This window comes from Nomascus leucogenys, chromosome 19, assembly GCF_006542625.1.
Source record: "Nomascus leucogenys isolate Asia chromosome 19, Asia_NLE_v1, whole genome shotgun sequence".
Taxonomy (NCBI): domain Eukaryota; kingdom Metazoa; phylum Chordata; class Mammalia; order Primates; family Hylobatidae; genus Nomascus; species Nomascus leucogenys.
Genome location: NC_044399.1, coordinates 19443936 through 19465101, shown reverse-complemented (window position 1 = coordinate 19465101; position 21166 = coordinate 19443936). Strand labels below are relative to the sequence as shown.

At 39.6% G+C, this 21166-nt stretch overlaps 1 protein-coding gene across 5 annotated transcripts in view; it reads left to right on the top strand.

Moving 5' to 3' along the window:
- Positions 1-20682, top strand: part of WDR35 (WD repeat domain 35) — an 85542-nt gene extending 64860 nt beyond the window's left edge. For 2 of the 5 annotated variants that reach the window (XM_030800113.1, XM_030800112.1), the window contains 4 exons: positions 317-473; positions 16642-16882; positions 17208-17280; positions 19713-20682. In XM_030800113.1, coding sequence (XP_030655973.1) covers positions 317-473; positions 16642-16882; positions 17208-17280; positions 19713-19838 — 597 coding nt within the window. In that variant the 3' untranslated portion in view covers positions 19839-20682. Of the gene's footprint in view, positions 1-316; positions 474-16641; positions 16883-17207 lie in introns of all 5 variants that reach the window. The other 3 variants (XM_003275973.4, XM_003275972.3, XM_030800114.1) reach the window with 2 other exon arrangements.
- Positions 20683-21166: the final 484 nt, after the last annotated feature.

Below are 21166 nucleotides of genomic sequence, written 5' to 3'. Positions count from 1 at the left end.
AAACTATGAATTATAATAAAAAATTAAATCTGTTTTGGGTGCAGTGCTCACACCAATAATCTCAGTGACTAGGGAGGCTTAGGTGGGAGGATCACTTGAGTCCATGAGTTTGAGACTACAGTGAGCTATGATCATGCAGCTGCATTCCAGCTTGGGTGACAGAGTAACACCTCATCTCTTAAAAAAAAGTCTGTAATCATAGTTTTGTAATGATAAAATCTGCTCATTTAGATACTTTAATGACTGTTGTTATTTGGGAGTTGATACTGTGTGTGCGTTTGTGCTGACGGAAAGTGTGGGCTGACTTTACTTGTAGGCCACTTCTGCCTTGGCTGGTTTGCTGGAAGAAGAAGTTCTGTCTACAACGGATCGTTTCACAGATAATGCATGGAGAGGGGCAGAGGCTTACCACTTCTTTATACTTGCACAGAGGCAGCTCTATGATGGATATGTGGACACTGCACTGAAGACAGGTGGGCATGTCACCTAATGTGTATAGTATGTCTGAAAATTATAAATTGAGTATGAAGGGCCAGCTTCTTCAATTTGCCTTTATGTGGCCTTCAATAACATTTTTTCCTATGGATTTATTTTCCTATGTTTGAGATTATGCTATATATAATTTGTCTTATGCATTCCCGTTTTTGAAGTTTTTTTTAATACAGAGAAAACACATAGTTCACAGAAATGTCAGAAATTTGAGATAAGCAAAAAGAACGTGTATAGCATTCATATGGCTAGCCATTCAAAGTTAAATACTTCATAGCCAAGTTCACATTTTTTGGAGAAAAACGTATACACATGTATCTATTAAATATATTTAATACATACATTCAGATAATTTTATTCTTTACAATATCGGGGGTATAACATGGCATACTTTTACGTACTTTTTGAAAACCACGTTTTAAAATATTTCCATATTTTACATATACATTGCTGTAGCATTTATCTTGTGTTTTATAAAAGTGATACTTAGCTAATAATTTCAACCAAAACAGAAAAATATGAAGAAAAAGTAAAATAATCTAATAATTTATAAAATAATTCTATGACTCAGAGGTAATCATTGCTAAGGTTTGGGTAAACTTCCTTTTAGATGTTTCTACATGCAGGAGCATGGTTTTTCCCCTCAGCAGTATATTATAGTTCTTTCCTCGTTCTTAAACAGAGATCTATGTAAACATTCTACCTAATAGTCCATGGTATTTGTGTACTGTAATTGATGGAAGATTATTTACATGTAGTATCAGGATCTCAATTTCTTCTTAACAATAACAATATTCTAGAATTTAGATATGTGAACTCCAGAGAGTGTAATTATGATAACTATGTTGTAAGCCAAAGCATATGAATGACTAAATCATTACTGGTCTTTCAGCTTGGCCATGGCAAGCACTGTCATGACACCCCACCGTTCCTCTGTCATATTGGTGACATCATCAATTCGCTGCTCACATCATCACCAAATGCACATCACACTTTAATCCTAATACATCATGAATCTGTATTCCAATGGCATGATCTTAAAAGAAAGCTTTTAGAGAAATTCTTTTATTTGAATATTTCTGGAATTCTATAGGGATGATTTTTATTTTTAATTATTTTTATAAGAGCTCTTTAGAGACCATATGTAATAATCCTCTTTCATATATATTGATTTTCCCTAGCATTTATAAGTTATAGTTACTTAACCTTTGTAAGCTTCAGTTTCTCTTTGTGTAAAGAAAGGGTAATAGTATCTTCCTTGGCCAGGTGCAGTGGCTCATGGCTGCAATCCCAGCACTTTGGGAGGCTGAGGCAGGTGGATCACAAGGTCAGGAGATTGAGACCATCCTGGCTAACACGGTGAAACCCTGTCTCTACTAAAAATACAAAAAAATTAGCCGGGTGTGGTGGCAGGTGCCTGTAGTCCCAGCTACTTGGGAGGCTGAGGCAGGAGAATGGCGTGAACCTGGGAGGCGTAGCTTGCAGTGAGCCAAGATCGCGCCACTGCACTCCAGCTTGGGTGATGGAGCGAGACTCTATCTCAAAAAAAAAAAAAAAAAAGTATCTTCCTCATAGAGTTATTGTAATGATTGAGAAGTTCATGAAAAGAAAACTCACTTATTATGCCACCTGGACATTATGAACCCTCAGTAAGTGGTAGCTGTGATGATTATATTAATAGTTTTTTTTATATAGTCATATCTGCCAGTCTTTTACTTCATATTTTTCTCTTAGGAATCATGCATAGGAATTCCTTTAAGTTTGTTAAATATGATGTTTATTATAACATCTAAGTTATCCTGAAACCATTTATTGAGTTTATTCTTTCTTAACAGATTTGAAATTCTACCTCAATGTGCTGAGACCAGCTCGGTCGGGGAGACCCTAACTGAGTGGCGCTAGAGGAATTAAAGACACACACACAGAAATATAGAGGTGTGAAGTGGGAAATCAGGGGTCTCACAACCTTCAGAGCTGAGAGCCCTGAACAGAGATTTACCCACGTATTTATTAACAGCAAGCCAGTCATTAGCATTGTTTCTATAGATATTCGATTAACTAAAAGTATCCCTTATGGGAAATGAAGGGATGGGCCGAAATAAAGGGATGGGTCTGGCTAGTTGTCTGCAGCAGGAGCATGTCCTTAAGGCACAGATTGCTTGTGCTATTGTTTGTGGTTTAAGAACTCCTTTAAGCAGTTTTCTGCCCTGGGCGGGCCAGGTGTTCCTTGCCCTCATTCCAGTAAACCCACAACCTTCCAGCGTGGGCGTTATGGCCATCACGAACCTGTCACAGTGCTGCCGAGATTTTGTTTATGGCCAGTTTTGGGGCCGGTTTATGGCCAGATTTTGAGGGGGTGTGTTCCCAGCATGTCCTCCTTATTTGATTTGCAAATCGATAAAAGCAAGGGCAGCTTTGTCATGGTGAGCTACTTCTTGCAGGAGTCAGGATCCACATCTGCAGACTATAGAAAGACAAGCAACACAGATTAAAAGCACAATCGTCATTGAAATTACAGGGCTTCCCAGTGTTTTTATCCATTTTAATGGGTTACTAGCTGCTAATCTGTCTGCAGCTCCTTTAAGCACTCCAGTTCTTGGCATTAAGGTCAGATGTGCCTGGGATGCTTTGAATATTTGTTCTTTTAATTTTGCTGTATCCAAAAACAAGTTTGTAGAGTGTCCTTCTAGATGCTTTTTTATTCTTTCCCAAATTTTGATCTTATTAAGAGCTATTAATAGTTTCCACAAATCCTTAATGTTTAGCTCCTAGACCGGGCCATATCATTTGAGGTTGAGGTGCCACTATACCACCATGGTTCCAGATAATAGGAACTCTTGCCATACTTCTTATTATATCTACCATCTGAACATTTTGTTCAGACCATCTGAACATAGTGTGGCCATGGCACGCAGACTGAGAGGTGCAATTCAAGCTAAACATCCCCTTAGGGGAACAATTAATAATGATTCCCTAGGAATCATTGTGCAGCACCTCTGCCTGTTCTGCAATGCAATCTTCCTAAACAAGTACATTCATTTTTTTCTGGCCAGGTTCAATTTTGTTTACAAATAGGTTTTTGAGGGCAGTATGCCTCAATTATAGGAGCAGATTTATTATGGTAAATACTGAGATCAGAAAGCATGTGTAACTGCATCATAGAGTGATTACATCTGGGCATTATTGCTAGCCAAGATTGATAAATATGCCCAATAAGTGTAATTTGTTCCCTGTGTCGGCCCTTATTGAAGGAATACTCACAGCAGTGGTGATAACCGCTATCATAGCTCCATTAAGTTACTCATTGTGACTGGTTGTCCCGCTTTCCTCAGGTTTTCTTCTGCCATCTGTGACAGCTTCTTGATCCGTCCCCAGGTGGGTGACTGTGTTCAATGGGTGTTGCTTGTGACAGTTGGGGTCCTCCTCAGCATCAGTCTCTACATACTGACGAAATACTGACGGTGGGGGGTCCTCGAGATCATCCCGGAATCTCTTCCTTGGCATCTGGCTTATGATAAGGTTTTAGGTGGCTTGATGGTATCCAAATCGGCTGTTGATTTTGGCCTGGAGAAACAAGCATAACCTCTACCCCAAGTTATTATTATTTTACCTATTTCCCAACTTTTTGTTATTGGATCTCTCCACCAAACCAGTTGTTCTGCTTCTGTCTTTGCAGCTGGTTTCTATAGATGCTGTTTAGCTGCTGATAACATCTGGCATTTGGGCAGGCTCAAAAAATTTAAAGTTAATAATGCTAGATTCAATTGTGTATGGGCTGTCCCATAATCCCTGTTTCTCCTCCTTTTTTGTTTTTGTCATCAGTTGTTCATCTGTATGAAATCATAACTGAGCATTTTCAATTAACTGGGTAGAATGAACCACGTATGAAGAATCAGAAATCACATTAATAGGCAAATCAAAAGCAGTCATTACCTCAATTACAGCTACAAGCTTCGCTTTTTGAACTGAAGTATAGGGCGTCTGGAAAACTTTACCTTTTGATCCGGAATAAGAAGCTTTACCATTACTAGATCCATCTGTAAATGAAAACGCTTAGCAGGCTGAAGGTTGTTTACCACAGAAATTGTAAATGCAAACTGTTCACAGTCTTGCTCAGTTAAGGGGATAGTAAAGAAACAGTCTTTTAAATTTATGACTATTAAAGGCCAATTTTAAGGCAATCCTGGCTGTGATGCTCCCATAGGTTGTATAACTGAATTGATGGCTGTTAAGTCAGTTAACATTCTCCATTTACCTGATTTTTTCTTAATTATGAAAACTGGAGAATTCCAAGGGGAAAATGTTGGAGCCATGTGCCCATTTTCTAATTGTTTAGTAACTAATTTCTCTAAAGCCTCCAGTTTCTCTTTACTTGGCGGCCATTGTTCTATCCAAATTGGCTTATCTGTTAACCATTTTAAAGGTATAGGTTCTGGAGGCTTAACAATGACCACCATCAAAAACGATATCCTAATCTTTGGCGGGAACTTTGTCTTTCTGCTTGAAGCGGTTCTTTCAAAGCTTGCAAATTTTTTTCTAGTCCCACACCAGGGACATACCCCATTTCATGCATTGTATGTTGACTTTGAGGGCTGTATAATTGTTCTGGAATTAGAACTTGTGCTCCCCATTGTTGTAATAAATCTCTCCCCCATAAATTTATAGGTACAGAAGTTATAATTGGTTGAATAGTCCCAGGTTGTCCATCGGGCCCTTCACAATGCAAAATATAACTACTTTGATATACTTCATGGGTGTTACCAACTCAAACTATGTTGAGTATGTTGAATTGGCCACGCAGACGGCCAGTGCTATAGAGAAATGATTGAAATGTCTGCTCCTGTATCTACCAAACCTTTAAATTTTTTTCCCTAAATAGTTATTTCACAGGTAGGATGTTTTTCAGTAATTTGATTTACCCAATAAGCTGCTTTGCCTTGTTTATTTGTGCTTCCAAATATATTGTGTTCGTTTAATTTCACTTTTCCCCATTCCCACATATGGCACAATAAGGAGCTGTGCTATGCACTCTCCTGGCTCTGCTTTCTAGGCAACGGAAGTAGATATAACAATTTGAATTTCCCCATTGTAATCTGAATCCATGACTCCTGTATGTATTTATACCCCTTTTAAACTTAAACTAGACTTTCCTCAAAGTAATCCTGTTGTCCCCGCTGGCAAGGGTCCACAGACTCCTGTTGGGACCCTTTGCGGGGGTTCCCCAGGCAGAAGGCTTACAGTTTTCTGCAGCATAAATCCACTGTGGCACTACCGGCTGTGGCGGGGAACAGACATTGTACTGGGGTGAGGGAATGGCCTGAGCTGGAAATGCCCCGGTTTGGAATGGGGCCCAAGACAGGCCCCTCATTGCATTTCCCAAAATCGGGTTCCCATCTTTATTAAACTTAGAGTGACACTGATTAGCCCAATGTTTTCCTTTTTTACATTTTGGACATATTTCAGGCTTAGCAGTTTTCTTTTTTCTGCTATCTGGTGGCCTGACTTGCTGATTTTTCCTACATTCTTTTTTAGTATGACCATGCTTCCCACAGTTAAAACAACCTCCAGGAAATGGAGTATTTCCCTTATCCACTCTTAGTCCTGCCATTGCTCGTGCTAGCAGAGTAGCCTTATGCAGATTACCTCCAATAACATCACAGGCCTTGATATAATCAACTAAATGTGCTTTCCCTCTGATAGGTCGCAGAGCAGCCTGGCAGTCAGGATTAGCATTGTCAAAAGCTAATAACTGCAGCACTATATCCTGAGCAGACAAATCTGCAATCACCTTTTTGTTTTATTTTTTGTTTTGAGACGGAGTCTCACTCTGTTACCCAGGCTGGAGTGCAGTGGCATGATCTTGGCTCACTGCAAGCTCCGCCTCCTGGGTTCACGCCATTCTCCTGCCTCAGCCTCCCGAGTAGCTGGCGCTACAGGCGCCTGCCACCACGCCCAGCTAATTTTTTGTATTTTTGGTAGAGACGGGGTTTCACCATGTTAGCCAGGATGGTCTCGATATCCTGACCTTGTGATCCACCCACCTCAGCCTCCCAAAGTGCTGGGATTACAGGCGTGAGCCACTGTGCCCAGCCTGCAATCACCTTTTTAAGAGACTTCTGTAACCAAGCTATAAAATCCACATATGGTTCTTTTGGTCCCTGTTTTATAGCACTAAAGGAAGGGTATTGTTCTCCACGTGAAGTGATTTTTGCCCAAGCTCTAATGCACACTCCTCTAAGCTGTTCTATGGCATCATCCTGCATGACAACTTGTACATCTAAACCAGCCCAGCCGCCAACCCCCAAAAGTTGGCCTGTAGTTATATGAATTTGAGGTTGGTCCTGGGTGTTGCAAGCAGCCTGAATGAAAGCTTCATCTGCTCACCAAGTTTTAAATTGTAAGAACTGAGCAGGAGTTAGACAAGCTTGAGTAAGAGCATCCCAGTCAGTAGGAATCATCCAACTGGAAACAGCAACATTCTTTAACAGTCCCATTACAAAACGAGAACCTGGTCCATATTGATTTATAGCTTGTTTAAATTCTTTGAGTAATTTAAAAGGAAAAGGCTCAAATGTAGCTGTAATATTTCCTTTTTGTTCTGGGGGGTGTATTCTAACAGGGAACTGTCAAGCCTCTAAATCACCCTCTTGTCTAGCTTGCTGAATTCCTGCCTGAATAGAACTAAGAGCAGTCGCTCGAGGCGCTGTTCAAACAGTCACTGGGGCAACTACTTTTTGCCCAGTGTCCTCCGGAAAGGAAAGATCTGGAGGGTCATTTTCTTCAAAATAATAATGAGGGGGTGCAGAAGGGTAGGGATGAACCTCTCTCCTTTACCACTTTAGCTTTAGCTGGCAGATAAACCTGCTCTGTAATCTCTTCTGTTACTTCGTTATACTCTCCTTCCTCCTCATCGTCAGTGTGAAAAAGTTCCAAGGTGGAACGAACCACAGCCCACACTTGTCCCATTGTTACCCTGATGCTTCCGAGCTCCCCTACTTACTCACTACAGGGATTGCTTTAAGAGTACTTGGTTGTCCTCCAGCTAGTTCCGCGTTCTCCAACCGTCGCTCCAGTGACCCTTCGACCTGGATTTGAGCCCCCACGATGGATGCCACTTGCCGAGACCAGCTCGGTCGGGGATACCCTAACCTGGTGGCACTAAAGGAATTAAAGACACACACACAGAAATGTAGAGGTGTGAAGTGGGAAATCAGGGGTCTCACAACCTTCAGAGCTGAGAGCCCTGAACAGAGATTCACCCACGTATTTATTAACAGCAAGCCAGTCATTAGCATTGTTTCTATAGATATTCAATTAACTAAAAGTATCCCTTATGGGAAATGAAGGGATGGGCCGAAATAAAGGGATGGGTCTGGCTAGTTATCTCTAGCAGGAGCATGTCCTTAAGGCACAGATCGCTCATGCTATTGTTTGTGGTTTAAGAACTCCTTTAAACGGTTTTCCGCCCTGGGTGGGCCAGGTGTTCCTTGCCCTCATTCCAGTAAACCCACAGCCTTCCAGCGTGGGCGTTATGGCCATCAGAAACCTGTCACAGTGCTGCCGAGATTTTGTTTATGGCTAGTTTTGGGGCTGATTTATGGCCAGATTTTGGGGAACCTGTTCCCAACATTCATGAAACTAAATTTATACATTTTTTTTAATTATACTTTAAGTTCTGGGGTACATGTGCAGAATGTGCAGGTTTGTTACATAGGTACACACATGCGATGGTGGTTTGCCGCAGCCATCAACCCGTCATCTACATTAAGTATTTCTCCTTATGCTATCCCTCTCCCAGCACCTCCACCCTCGACAGGCCCCGGTGTGTGATCTCCTGCCCCTGTGTCTGTGTTTTCTCATTGTTCGACTCCCACTTATGAGTGAGAACCTGCGGTGTTTGGTTTTCTGTTCTTGTGTTAGTTTGCTGAGAATGATGGTTTCCAGCTTCATCCATGTCCCTCCAAAGGACATGAATGCATCCTTTTTTATGGCTGCGTAGTATTCCATGGTGTATATGTGCCACATTTTCTTTATCCAGTCTATCATTGATGGGCATTTGGGTTGGTTCCAAATCTTTGCTATTGTGAACAGTGCTGCAATAAGCATACATGTGCATGTGTCTTTATAGTAGAATGATTTATAATCCTTTGGGTATATACCCAGTAATGGGATTGCTGGGTCAAATGGTATTTCTAGTTCTAGATCCTTGAGGAATTGCCACACTGTCTTCCACAATGGCTGAACTCATTTACACTCCCACCAACAGTGTAAAAGCATTCCTATTTCTCCACATCCTCTCTAGCATCTGTTGTTTCCTGACTTTTTAATGATCACCATTCTGACTGGTGTGAGATGGTATCTCAATGTGGTTTTGATTTGCATTTCTCTAATAACCAGTGATGATGAGCTTTTCTTCATGTTTGTTGGGTGCAAAAATGTCTTCTTTTGAGAAGTTTCTGTTCATATCCTTCACCCACTTTTTGATGGAATTATTTTTTTCTTGTAAATTTGTTTAAGTTCTTTGTAGATTCTAGATATTAGCCCTTTGTCAGATGGGTAGGTTGCAAAAATTTTCTCCCGTTCTGTAGGTTGCCAGTTCACTCTGTTGATAGTTTCTTTTGCTGTGCAGAAGCTCTTTAGTTTAATCAGATTCCATTTTTCTATTTTGGCTTTTGTTGCCACTGCTTTTGGTGTTTTAGTTATGAAGTCTTTGCCCATGCCTATGTCCTGAATGATATTGCCTAGGTTTTCTTCTAGGGTTTTTATGGTTTTAGGTCTTACGTTTAAGTCTTTAATCCATCTTGAGTTAATTTTTGTATAAGGTGTAAGGAAGGGATCCAGTTTCAGCTTTCTGCATATGGCTAGCCAGTTTTCCCAACATCATTTGTTAAATAGGGAATCCTTTCCCCATTTCTTGTTTTTGTCAGGTTTCTCAAAGATCAGATAGTTGTAGATGTTTGGTGTTATTTCTGAGGCCTCTGTTCTGTTCCATTGGTCTATATATCTGTTTTGGTACCAGTACCATGCTGTTTTTGTTGCTGTAGCCTTGTCGTATAGTTTGTAGTCAGGCAGTGTGATGCTTCCAGCTTTGTTCTTTTTGCTTAGGATTGTGTTGACTACGTGGGCTCTTTTTTGGTTCCATATGAAATTTAAAGTTTTTTCTAATTCTGTGAAGAAAGTCAATGGTAGCTTGATTGGGATAGCATTGAATCTATAGATTACTTTGGGCAGTATGGCCATTTTGATGGTATTGATTCTTCCTCTCCATGAGCATGGAATGTTTTTCCAGTTATTTGTGTCCTCTCTGATTTTCTTGAGCAGTGGTTTGTAGTTCTCCTTGAAGAGGTCCTTCACATCCCTTGTAAGTTGTATTCCTAGGTATTTCATTCTCTTTGTAGCAATTGTGAATGGGAGTTCACTCATGATTTGGTTCTCTGTTTGCCTGTTTTTGGTGTATAGGAATGCTTGTGATTTTTGCACATGGATTATGTATCCTGAGACTTTGCTGAAGTTACTTACCAGCTAAGGAGATTTGGGGCTGAGATGATGGAGTTTTCTAAATATACGATCATGTCATCTGCAAACAGAGACAATTTGACTTCCTCTTTTCCTAATTGAATACCCTTTATTTCTTTCTCTTGCCTGATTATCTTGGCCAGAACTTCCAATACTGTGTTGAATAGGAGTGGTGGGAGAGGGCATCCTTGTCTTGTGCCGGTTTTCAAAGGGAATGCTTGCAGGTTATGCCCATTCAGTATGATATTGGCTGTGGGTTTGTCATAAATGGCTGTTATTATTTTGAGATGCGTTCCATCAGTGCCTAGTTTGTTGAGAGTTTTTAGCATGAAGGGCTGTTGAATTTTGTCGAAGGCTTTTTCTGCATCTATTGAGATAATCATGTGGTTTTTGTCATTGGTTTTGTTTATGTGATGGATTATATTCATTGATTTGCATATGTTGAACCAGCCTTGTATCCCAGGGATGAAGCCAACTTGATCATGGTGGATAAGCTTTTTGATGCACCGCTGGATTTGGTTTGCCAGTATTTTATTGAGGATTTTCGCGTCGATGTTCATCAGGGATATTGGCCTGAAATTTTCTTTTTTTGTTGTGTCTCTGCCACATTTTGGTATCAGGATGATGCTGGCTTCATAAAATGAGTTAAGGAAGGTTTCCTCTTTTTCTATTGTTTGGAATAGTTTCAGAAGGAATGGTACCAGCTCCTCTTTATACCTCTGGTAGAATTTGGCTGTGAATCCGTCTGGTCCTGGACTTTTTTTGGTTGGTGGGCTATTAATTGCTGCTCAGTTTCAGAACTTGTTATTGGTCTATTCGGGGATTCAACTTCTTCCTGGTTTAGTCTTGGGAGGGTGTGTATGTCCAGGAATTGATCCATTTCTTCTAGATTTTCTAGTTTATTTGCATAGAGGTGTTTATAGTCTTCTCTGATGGTAGTTTGTATTTCTGTGGGATTGGTGGTGATATCACCTTTATCATTTTTTATTGCATCTATTTGATTCTTCTCTCTTTTCTTCTTTCATAATCTAGTGGTCTATTTTGTTGTTGTATTCAAAAAACCAGTTCCTGGATTCACTGATTTTTTGAAGGGTTTTTTGTGTCTCTATCTCCTTCAGTTCTGCTGTGATCTTAGTTATTTCTTGTCTTCTACTAGCTTTTAAATTTGTTTGCTCTTGCTTCTCTAGTTCTTTTAATTGTGATGTTAGGGTGTCGATTTTAGATCTTTCCTGCTTTCTCTTGTGGGCATTTAGTGCTATAAATTTTCCTCTACACACTGCTTTAAATGTGTTCCAGAGATTCTGGTGCGCTGTGTCTTTGTTCTCATTGGTTTCAAATAACATCTTTATTTCTGCCTTCATTTCGTTATTTACCCAGTAGTCATTCAGGAGAAGGTTGTTCAGTTTCCAGGTAGTTATGTGGTGTTGATGAGTTTCTTCTTTTTTTCTTTTTCTTTTTTTTCTTTTTTTGAGACGGAGCCTCACTCTGTCACCCAGGTTGGAGTGCAGTGGCGCAATCTCGGCTCACTGCAAGCTCCACCTCCTGGGTTCATGCCATTCTCCTGTCTCAGCCTCCCAAGTAGCTGGGACTACAGGCGCCCACCACCACGCCTGGCTAAATTTTTTGTATTTTTAGTAGAGACGGGGTTTCATCGTGTTAGCCAGGATGGTCACAATCTCCTGACCTCGTGATCCACCCACCTTGGCCTCCAAAAGTGCTGGAATTATAGGCATGAGCCACTGCGCCCATCCTTGATGAGTTTCATAATCCTGAGTTCTAATTTGATTGCACTGTGGTCTGAGAGACTGTTTGTTATGATTTCCATCTTTTGCATTTGCTGAGGAGTGTTTTACTTCCAATTATGTGGTCAATTTTAGAATAACTGCCATGTGGTGCTGAGAAGAATGTATATTCTGTTGATTTGGGGTGGAGAGTTCCATAGATGTCTATTAAGTTCGCTTGGTCCAGAGCTGAGTTCAAGTCCTGGATATGCTTGTTAATTTTCTGTCTTGTTGTTCTGTCTAATATTGACAATGGGGTGTTAAAGTCTCCCACTATTATTGTGTGGGAGTCTAAGTCTCTTTGTAGGTTTCTAAGAACTTACTTTATGAATTTGGGTGTTCCTGTATTGGGTCCATATATATTTAGAATAGTTAGCTCTTCTTGTTGCATTGATCCCTTTAACATTATGTAATGCCCTTCTTTGTCTCTTTTGCTCTTTGTTGGTTAAAGTCTGTTTTTTCAGAGACCAGGATTGCAACCCCTGCTTTTTTTTCTTATTATTGCTTTCCATTTCCTTGGTAAATATTCCTCCATCCCTTTGTTTTGAGCCTATGTGTGTCTTTGCCCGTGAGATGGTTCTCCTGCATACAGCACACCAGTGGGTCTTGACTCTATCCAATTTGCCAGTCTGTGTCTTTTAACTGGGGCATTTAGCCTGTTTATATTTAAGGTTAATATTGTTATGTGTGAATTTGATCCTGCCATTATGACGCTAGCTGGTTATTTTGTCCGTTAGTTGATGCAGTTTCTTCATAGCTTCGATGCTCTTTACAAGTTGGTATGTTTTTGCAGTGGCTGGTACTGGTTGTTCATTTCCATGTTTAGTGCTTCCTTCAGGAGCTCTTGTAGGAGAGGCCTGGTGATGACAAAATCTCTCAGCATTTTCTTGTCTGTATAGGATTTTATTTCTCCTTTGCTTATGAAGCTTAGTTTGGCTGGATATGAAATTCTGGGTTGAAAAATCTTTAAGAATGTTGAATATTGGTCCCCACTCTCTTCTGGCTTGTAGAGTTTCTGCTGAGAGATCCACTGTTAATCTGATGGGCTTCCCTTTGTGGGTAACCCGACCTTTCTCTCAGGTTGCCCTTAACATTTTTTCCCTTCATTCCAACCTTGGTGAATCTGACAATATGTGTCTTGGGGTTGCTCTTCTCGAGGAGTATCTTTATGGTGTTCTCTGTATTTCCTGAATTTGAATGTTGGCCTGCCTTGCTAGGTTGGGGAATTCTCCTGGATAATATCCTGAAGAGTGTTTTACAACTTGGTTCCATTCGCCCCATCACTTTCGGGTACACCAATCAAACGTAGATTTTGCCTTTTCACATAGTCCCATACTTCTTGGAGGCTTTGTTCATTTTTTTTTCACTCTTTTTTCTCTAATCTTGTTTTCTTGCTTTATTTCATTGAGTTGATCTTCAATGCCTGATATCCTTTCTTCTGCATGATCAGTTTGGCTGTTGATACTTGTGTATGCTTCACGAAGTTCTCATGCTGTGTTTTTCAGCTCCATCAGGTCATTTATATTCTTCTCTAAACTGGTTATTCTAGTTAGCAATTTGTCTAACCCTTTTTCAAGGTTCTTAGCTTCCTTGCATTGGGTTAGAACATGCTCCTTTAGCTTGGAGGAGTTTGTTATTACCCACCTTCTGAAGCCTGCTTCTGTCAGTTAATCAAACTCATTCTCCATCCAGTTTTGTTCCCTTGCTGGTGAGGAGTTGTGATCCTTTGTAGGAGAAGAGGTGTTTTGGTTTTTGGAATTTTCAGTCTTTTTGTGCTGGTTTCTCCCCATCTTCATGGATTTATCTACCTTTGGTCTTTGAAGTCGGTGACCTTCGGATGGGGTCTCTGAGTGGACATCCTTTTTGTTGGTGTTGATACTATTCCTTTCTGTTTGTTAGTTTTCCTTCTAACAGTCAGGCCCCTCTGCAGCAGGTCTGCTGGAGTTTGCTGGAGGTCTGCTCCAGACCCTGTTTGCCTGGCTATCACCAGTGGGGGCTGCAGACCAGCAAAGATTGCTGCCTGTTCCTTTGGAAGCTTTGTCCCAGAGGGGCGCCTGTCAGATGCCAGCCAACGTTCTCCTGTATGTGGTCTCTGTCAGCCCCTACTGGGAGGTGTCTCCTAGTCAGGATACATGGGGGTCAGGGACCCACTGGGAGGTGTTTCCTAGTCAGCATACATGGGGGTCAGGGACACACTTGAGGAGGCAGTCTGACCCTTATCAGAGCTTGAACACTGTGCTGGTTGATCTGCTGCTGTCTTCAGAGTTGCCAGGTAGGGACGTTGAAGTCTGTTGAAGCTGCGCCCATAACCACCCCTTCCCCCAGGTGCTTTGTCCCAGGGAGGTGGAAGTTTTATCTATAAGTCCCTAATTGGGGCTGCTGGCTTTTTTTCAGAGATGTCTTGCCCAGAGAGGAGGTAGTCTGGCTGCAGGGGCCTTGCTGAGCTGGGGTGGGCTCCGCCCAGTTTCAACTTCCCAGCGGCTTTGTTTACCCTGTGAGGGTGAAACCGAAACCGCCTACTCAAGCCTCCGCAATGGTGGATGCCTCTTCCCCCACCAAGCTCAAGCATCCCAGGTTAGCTCAAACTGCTGTGCTAACCACGAGATTTTCAAGCCAGTGGATCTTGAGCTTACTGGGCTCCGTGGGGGTGGGACCTGCTGAACCAGACCACTTGGCTCCCTGGCTTCAGCCCCCTTTCCAGGGGAGTGAATGGTTCTGTCTCGCTGGTGTTCCAGGCACCACTGGGGTATGAAAAAAAACTCCTGCAGCTAGCTTGGTGTCAGCCCAAACAGCCGCCCAGTTTTGTGCTGGAAACCCAGGGCCCTGGTGGTGTGGGCACCGAAAGGAATCTCCTTGTCTGCAGGTTGCGAAGACTGTGTTAAAAATGCAGTATCTGGGCCGGAGTGCATGATACAGTCCCTAATGGCTTCCCTTGGCTAGGAGAGGGATTTCCCCATCCCCTTGCACTTCCAGGGTGAGGTGACGCCCCACCCTGCTTTGGCTCATCCTCCTTGGGCTGCACCCACTGTCCAACCAGTCCCAATGAGATGAACCTCGTACCTCAGTTGGAAATGCGGAAATCACCCACCTTCTGCATCGATATTGCTGGGAGCTGCAGACCAGAGCTGTTCCTATTTGGCCATCTTGCCAGCCAAGGCCAACTTTTTTTTTTTTTTTTTTGAGACGGAGTCTCACTCTGTTGCCCTGGCTAGAGTGCAGTGGCACAATCTCGGCTTACTGCACACTCTGCAAGGTCAACGTTTTTAGATCCCACATATGAGTGAGAACATGTGATATTTGTCAGAAGCATCCATTTTAGAAATCACTTGTGTATCTGTGTTTCTAAAGATTTGTAGTTTTCTTTTTGCTGGCTCTAAAGTTTTATTTTTCAGTTTATTCCTAGTTTTGTTGTCATTAATGAGGTTGTAAATTTTTTTTTCTAATTGGTTATTAGTTACATATAAAAATTATTTTTATTTTTGTATTTATTTTATAATTGACCTTCATTTAGTTTTAACTAATAATGTGACATAAATTATACACTGTTTAAAATAACTGTATCATATTCAATTTATACACCATTTCTAGATTTAAAAGAACAATTAGATCTTTAACTTGAGATGCTTCACCTACTGGGTGAAGATCTCTGTATGCCTAATTTTTTTTTTTTTTGTCAGTGGTAAAACGATGTGAAACAATGTATGACCTTTAAATTATTACCCTTAAACCTATTATGCTTTGGATATGAAATTAGAGGATATTGTTTATTGTAGCTGAGTGATTACATTTTATATACATTTCTTCTACTAAACTTTGTTGTAAATACTTGACCCCACCACCAGTTTATAGGATTCTGATTGTAAAACACATGAATATATTGTTTAAACTTGTTTTATAAAGTTTTTGATATACTATAACAAAGTATTTTTAAGATTCCAAGGTCTAGAGAAGAAAAAGATACAAATTGGTTATAAATCTAATATTGTCTTAATATTAAATCTAATATTAAGTCTGCTTTTTTAAATTATACTTTTAAGTTCTGGGGTACATGTACAGAATGTGCAGGCTTGTTACATAGGTGTACATGTGCCATGGTGGTTTGCTGCACCCATCAACCATCATCTACATTAGGTATTTCTCATAATGCTATCCTTCCCCTAGACCCCCACCCCCAACAGGCCCAAGTCTACAGTGCATTTTAAAGAAAGATTTTTTTTATCTCCAGTATAATTACAAATAAGATGTTGTAACTTGAATTGTCTCAACTGACAACTTGGAGACTCATTTTCACTTTTTCACAAAATCCTATTGTTTCAGTGAGACAAACGACGAAAGCAGTAATACAAAAAAGCAATAATATGTCCAAAGAAACACAAAGAAAAAAGCATATTATTTTATACTGTTTTGCTTATTTTTTTTGCTTTTTTTTTTAACAAAAGGAAACGTGGTGTTATCTTGCAGTTTATGACTAACATAGTATAATACTCATTTGCTTTTTCTGAGGTGCCACAGAAATTTCTAACATAAATTGAAGAAAAGGTGGATGTTTTGACACCAAAATTTGTGTGTGTGTGTGTGTGTGTGTGTGTGTGTGTGTGTGTGTGTTTCTGAGCTGGCACAGCCATGTGCAGCATTTGGTGGTGGTTCTTTTCACAGGATGAGCTGTTAGCCAGCTCCACAGAACCTTGGATATCGTGTAGCCTAGTTCCTCCTCTTACTGCTCCCATCTCTCAACACTGTTTGCTTTCAGTTCGTTCATGCAAGTTCAATGAAATCACCTTAGATTCTTCCTTTTGCATGTTCATGATATCATAATAATTATTTTAAAAAACCCCAATTGCCCTGTTTTTCTTAGCTCTTCACCTGAAAGACTATGAAGACATCATCCCTCCTGTGGAGATCTACTCTCTGCTAGCACTCTGCGCATGTGCCAGCAGAGCCTTCGGGACTTGTTCAAAAGCTTTCATTAAACTTGAATCTTTAGAGACCCTCAGTTCAGAACAGAAACAGCAGTATGAAGACCTTGCTTTAGAAATCTTCACCAAACATACTCCAAAAGATAACAGAAAACCTGAATTGGACAGCCTTATGGAAGGGTAGGCTAATTTTAATTAGTGGATGTCATTCTATCTTACTAGAAGCTTGGATTTCTAGATGTACAATGTTTAATGTAGGAATTAAAGCACTAAATTTTGAAGCAATTCACATTAACATTATATCCTATTTTATTTTTACAAGTGTATTCATGCTTTATTTTGTCATTGTAAGAAAGGTTTTTTCTTGAAAAAACTTTTTTAAATGAAGTATTTGATGTTAATCTCAGAATTTTTATTCTTTAGGTTTTTTTTAAGTGTATTAAATAAAGTTAGACTAATGAGAAGTTTTAAAGTATAATGAATTGTTTCTCCCCTTGTTTTACAGTGGAGAAGGGAAACTGCCAACATGCGTTGCCACAGGAAGCCCAATCACCGAGTATCCATTCTGGATGTGCAGTGTATGCAAGCACGGTGTCCTTGCTCAGGAAATAAGCCACTACAGCTTCTGCCCCCTATGCCATAGTCCAGTGGGATAAAGGAATGATAAACTGTATATAACTGTAAAATATATGTGGCATATATACATGGCTATATGCTGTATATGTAATAAGGTTTATTTCTGTGAGTTTTGTATGAAAATCAGCCTCATTATTTATAGTTGAATTTTTGCGCAAAATATATGTTAATAAAATAATTTTTATGGCAATACAACTGTGAAATAATAAGGCTGATTTTCATATAAATGTATGAAAATCAACCATATTTTCTCTCTCCCTCTCTCTTTTGTCTATCTTGTATTTGGTTACATGATACCATGGAAATATTCCAAATAAATATTTTTCTCACAGTGTCAAGGTAACTGAATTCATTAAAAAGTCTTGAAGGGAGTAGGGAGTGGAGGAAGCATGGGAGTGGGGCAAAGTTGAATTTAGAGAATTTTTATAACCCATGTTACAAGGAAGTTAAACAATTGTAATAATGAAATGAGCTTTCTCTGTAGCCGTATTTAATTAAATAAGTGTCGAATGTCTTCTTTATTATATTTTCAGAAGTGAGGCGATGGCATTTTAAGACATTTTTTACAATCTGAATTGTTTCTAATAGCCCTATTCTTCTATTTTAAAACCTGTCCTTTTAGTCTGATTCAAGAGATGGCATTTGGAATTTACACTTTCATATGATTGTGCAGAAAACTTGGCTCTATTTATAATGAAAATAACTTGGGAAACAAAAATATCCATTTTGTAGTTATAGCTTCTGTTGAAACATTGTCACTAAGCTGCGCCCTTCATTTACACAAGTATTGTTGAGGGAGTGATTCTTTCTTGATATGCATCTGTTTTCATTTATTATTAATTTGAAAGATAAACAGTTGTGATCCGTAATGGATCATTTCTTATGTCTTTTATATAGCTAATAATGTTCTCTGTTTATTTCTCATGAATTCCCATTTTGTGGCTAAAGACCAGACCTTTGCACTATTTCATCAAGATTATTTTATTGAGGTTTGGCTTACGTATAGTAGAGGCAATACATAGAGATATGCAACTTTGTTATTGCAGCTACAATACACTTTCTCAATCTCATATGTTTTTGTCTTGTAGAGACAGAGACAAGTTCAGCATGTTGCAGATTGGGAATAGTGAGCTATGAGAAGAGATTTATAGCGTAGATGAGCTTAGGATAGATAGTGGGCTCATTGGCCTAAATAAAAAGAGAAGACCAGAAGTCTTTGAGGTCTCTCTCTATTCGTGCACCTCGTGGAAAATTACTTCGGTACAATGGTAGCCTCTAAATACACTACCTCGCAAGCTATTCCAGAGGTCATGGAACAGAAAGCCTTACAAACCAAATAAAAATTCTCAAAATACATTGGTTTATTGAACCAATTTGCAATACACAGTGAGGAACAAGGAGAAAGCAATGATAGATTAACACTGTTAGTGTAACGTGCCAGTGGAGTGGAAAGAACGCAACACCTGAATCCTGGGTTATGTAATGTTTTTATGTCCTGACTCACATTCTGTCACATAAGCTTTCCCCTAATAGTGGGGTTACAAAGAGGACCAGAGTGGCCGTTTGAGCCAGATGACTTAATCAGATGAAATGTGCCTGAGGCCAACGATGTACACTTGCTCTATAGAAGGGTCTCAGGGGCAGGTACACTTGACCACAGCAATAGCTTGCCTATTAGTCTGCTGAGCAGTCATGAATTTTATTGTATTTCTTGGGTAAGTACAGGCCAGAATGAGTGTTGCCAGTGGGTAATTGAATCAACTTCTCACACATATTGAGGGCTTTATATGTCTCATGCATACTTAGTGTATCATGAATATTTGGTATCTTTGTGACTTTTCATATTTTTAGTGCTTCATGAATATTTGGTATCTCTTGCTCCTTTCTATCTGTGGTCACACATACATGCTCTATTAACTTTGCCTAAGATGTCTCCTAAGTTACTAACTTACTTACCTAAATGTAACATAATGAATTCCAGCTTTCTCATTTGTCCTATACCAGAATGGGAAATTTCCCCAAATCAGAAAATCACATCCTAACAGAGAAGTCTGTCTAAGGCAATACATCTCCTGTTGAACTTACATCTTTCCACAGGACTTTCTGTTTTTAGGGATGAGACTATTCTCTGCTTCATCAAGGAAAGAGCAATGTTCAGGGTTGTAGGGACGGCACGCTTATTAGCTCTGCCTGTCTGAAACATTCCTGCAGGACAGTTTGGTCAGAGTTGCAATTCTTAGTCCATGGTCTAATGCTTGAGTATCTCTTCTTTCCCTTTCGTATCTCAGGAATCAGCTGAGAATTCATTCGATTATCGTGCCTCTAGCTCCTTACTGTGATTTGTTGGTTACACTTTCATTTGCTTTAATTCTAGGATCACCTGTTGACTCCTCAGTCTTCACCTAACTTTGGAAACTCTCTTTTGGAGCCTTCTCATTTCCCGCTAATTCCGTGCTGCCTGAGCCCTAGAATTTTCTCACCAACGAATTATTCCAGGTAGATCCTAAGTTGCTGGATCTAGTTGATATTTAAACAATATGTAGTTGATATTTCTAATTCAGTTGCATCCAGAAACCAGTATCTCTAAAAACAACCTCTCATACCTTGTGGAACTAATTATCATATATGTATATGTGTGTGTGTGTGTGTGCGTGCGCGCGTGCGTGCGCATATGTATATAGACAGACACATCTTTTTTACTTTTGTAAAAGCTTATGCCTCTTTGGTATCTATATCTGTGAAAGTTTTAATAATCTGCCATAATATCTTGGGGACCTTTGTCTTGTATGTAAATGGTACTAGAGAAAACACCTATATTATGAGTCGATCTAGTTGGTTTTATTCGACATGAGGAAATTTCCAGATAACAACACTAACAAACTCTCCCTTGACTAGGGGGACAAAGAAAAGCAAAATTGACCGTAAAAAACAATTACCTGGTGAGAAGTCGCATAAACAGAATTAGACAGTATATTGAAGACAGCATCATTAAACAGTTATGTTGTTCTCCTTGCAAAAAACATGTACTGACTTCCCACTGAGTAATGCCAAGTTGTTTTTTTATTATAAAACTTGCCCTTAATTACATGTTTCAAAGTGGTTTGGTGGGCCAAGGTATTGAAATGATGGAACTGACTGATAAAGCTGTACAAATAAGCAGTATGCCTAACAAGCAACACAGTAATGTTGACATGCTTAATTCACAAATGCTAATTTCATTATAAATTGTTTTGCTAAAATACACTTTGAAACTATTTTTCTGTATTCCGAGAGCTGAGATCTAAGATTTTATGTAGTATTAAGTGAAAAAATATGAAAATAATAAACATTGAAGAAAAAAATAACTTGTTTTTATTCCACGTTTTCTTTATCTATAACTTACGGAGAACATGGTGTTTGCTTTGTCTTCATTTAAGTATTCTGATGGGGGTTGGTTAGGAGGGTATTGGGCTCCAGAGTGGAGAAGGGGAAAAGGGAGCAGGAGGTACAATAGATATACAATACCACTTTTGCTACCAAACAAGGGGGAAAAAACCCCAACAACCTTCCAGAGGCACTAGGCAAATGTCAGATATTGGAGGTTGCTGTGAACTACTCCTTAATGGTCATGCTGAGTTCTCATTTAGGAATGAAGGAAATTATGTCCTACTAGACCTATAAGAGAAAATAAAGAATACCAAATGTGATAATGTTGTAGCTCCAAGATTTTCTACTCAGTTTCAAAATGAAAATAGGAATATTATATTGCCTCTACTGTCTATTTTAAAGATCATTTTCTCAATTCATTTTTTTCTCTAAGAAACTAATATTTACTGCTTTTTTGAATAT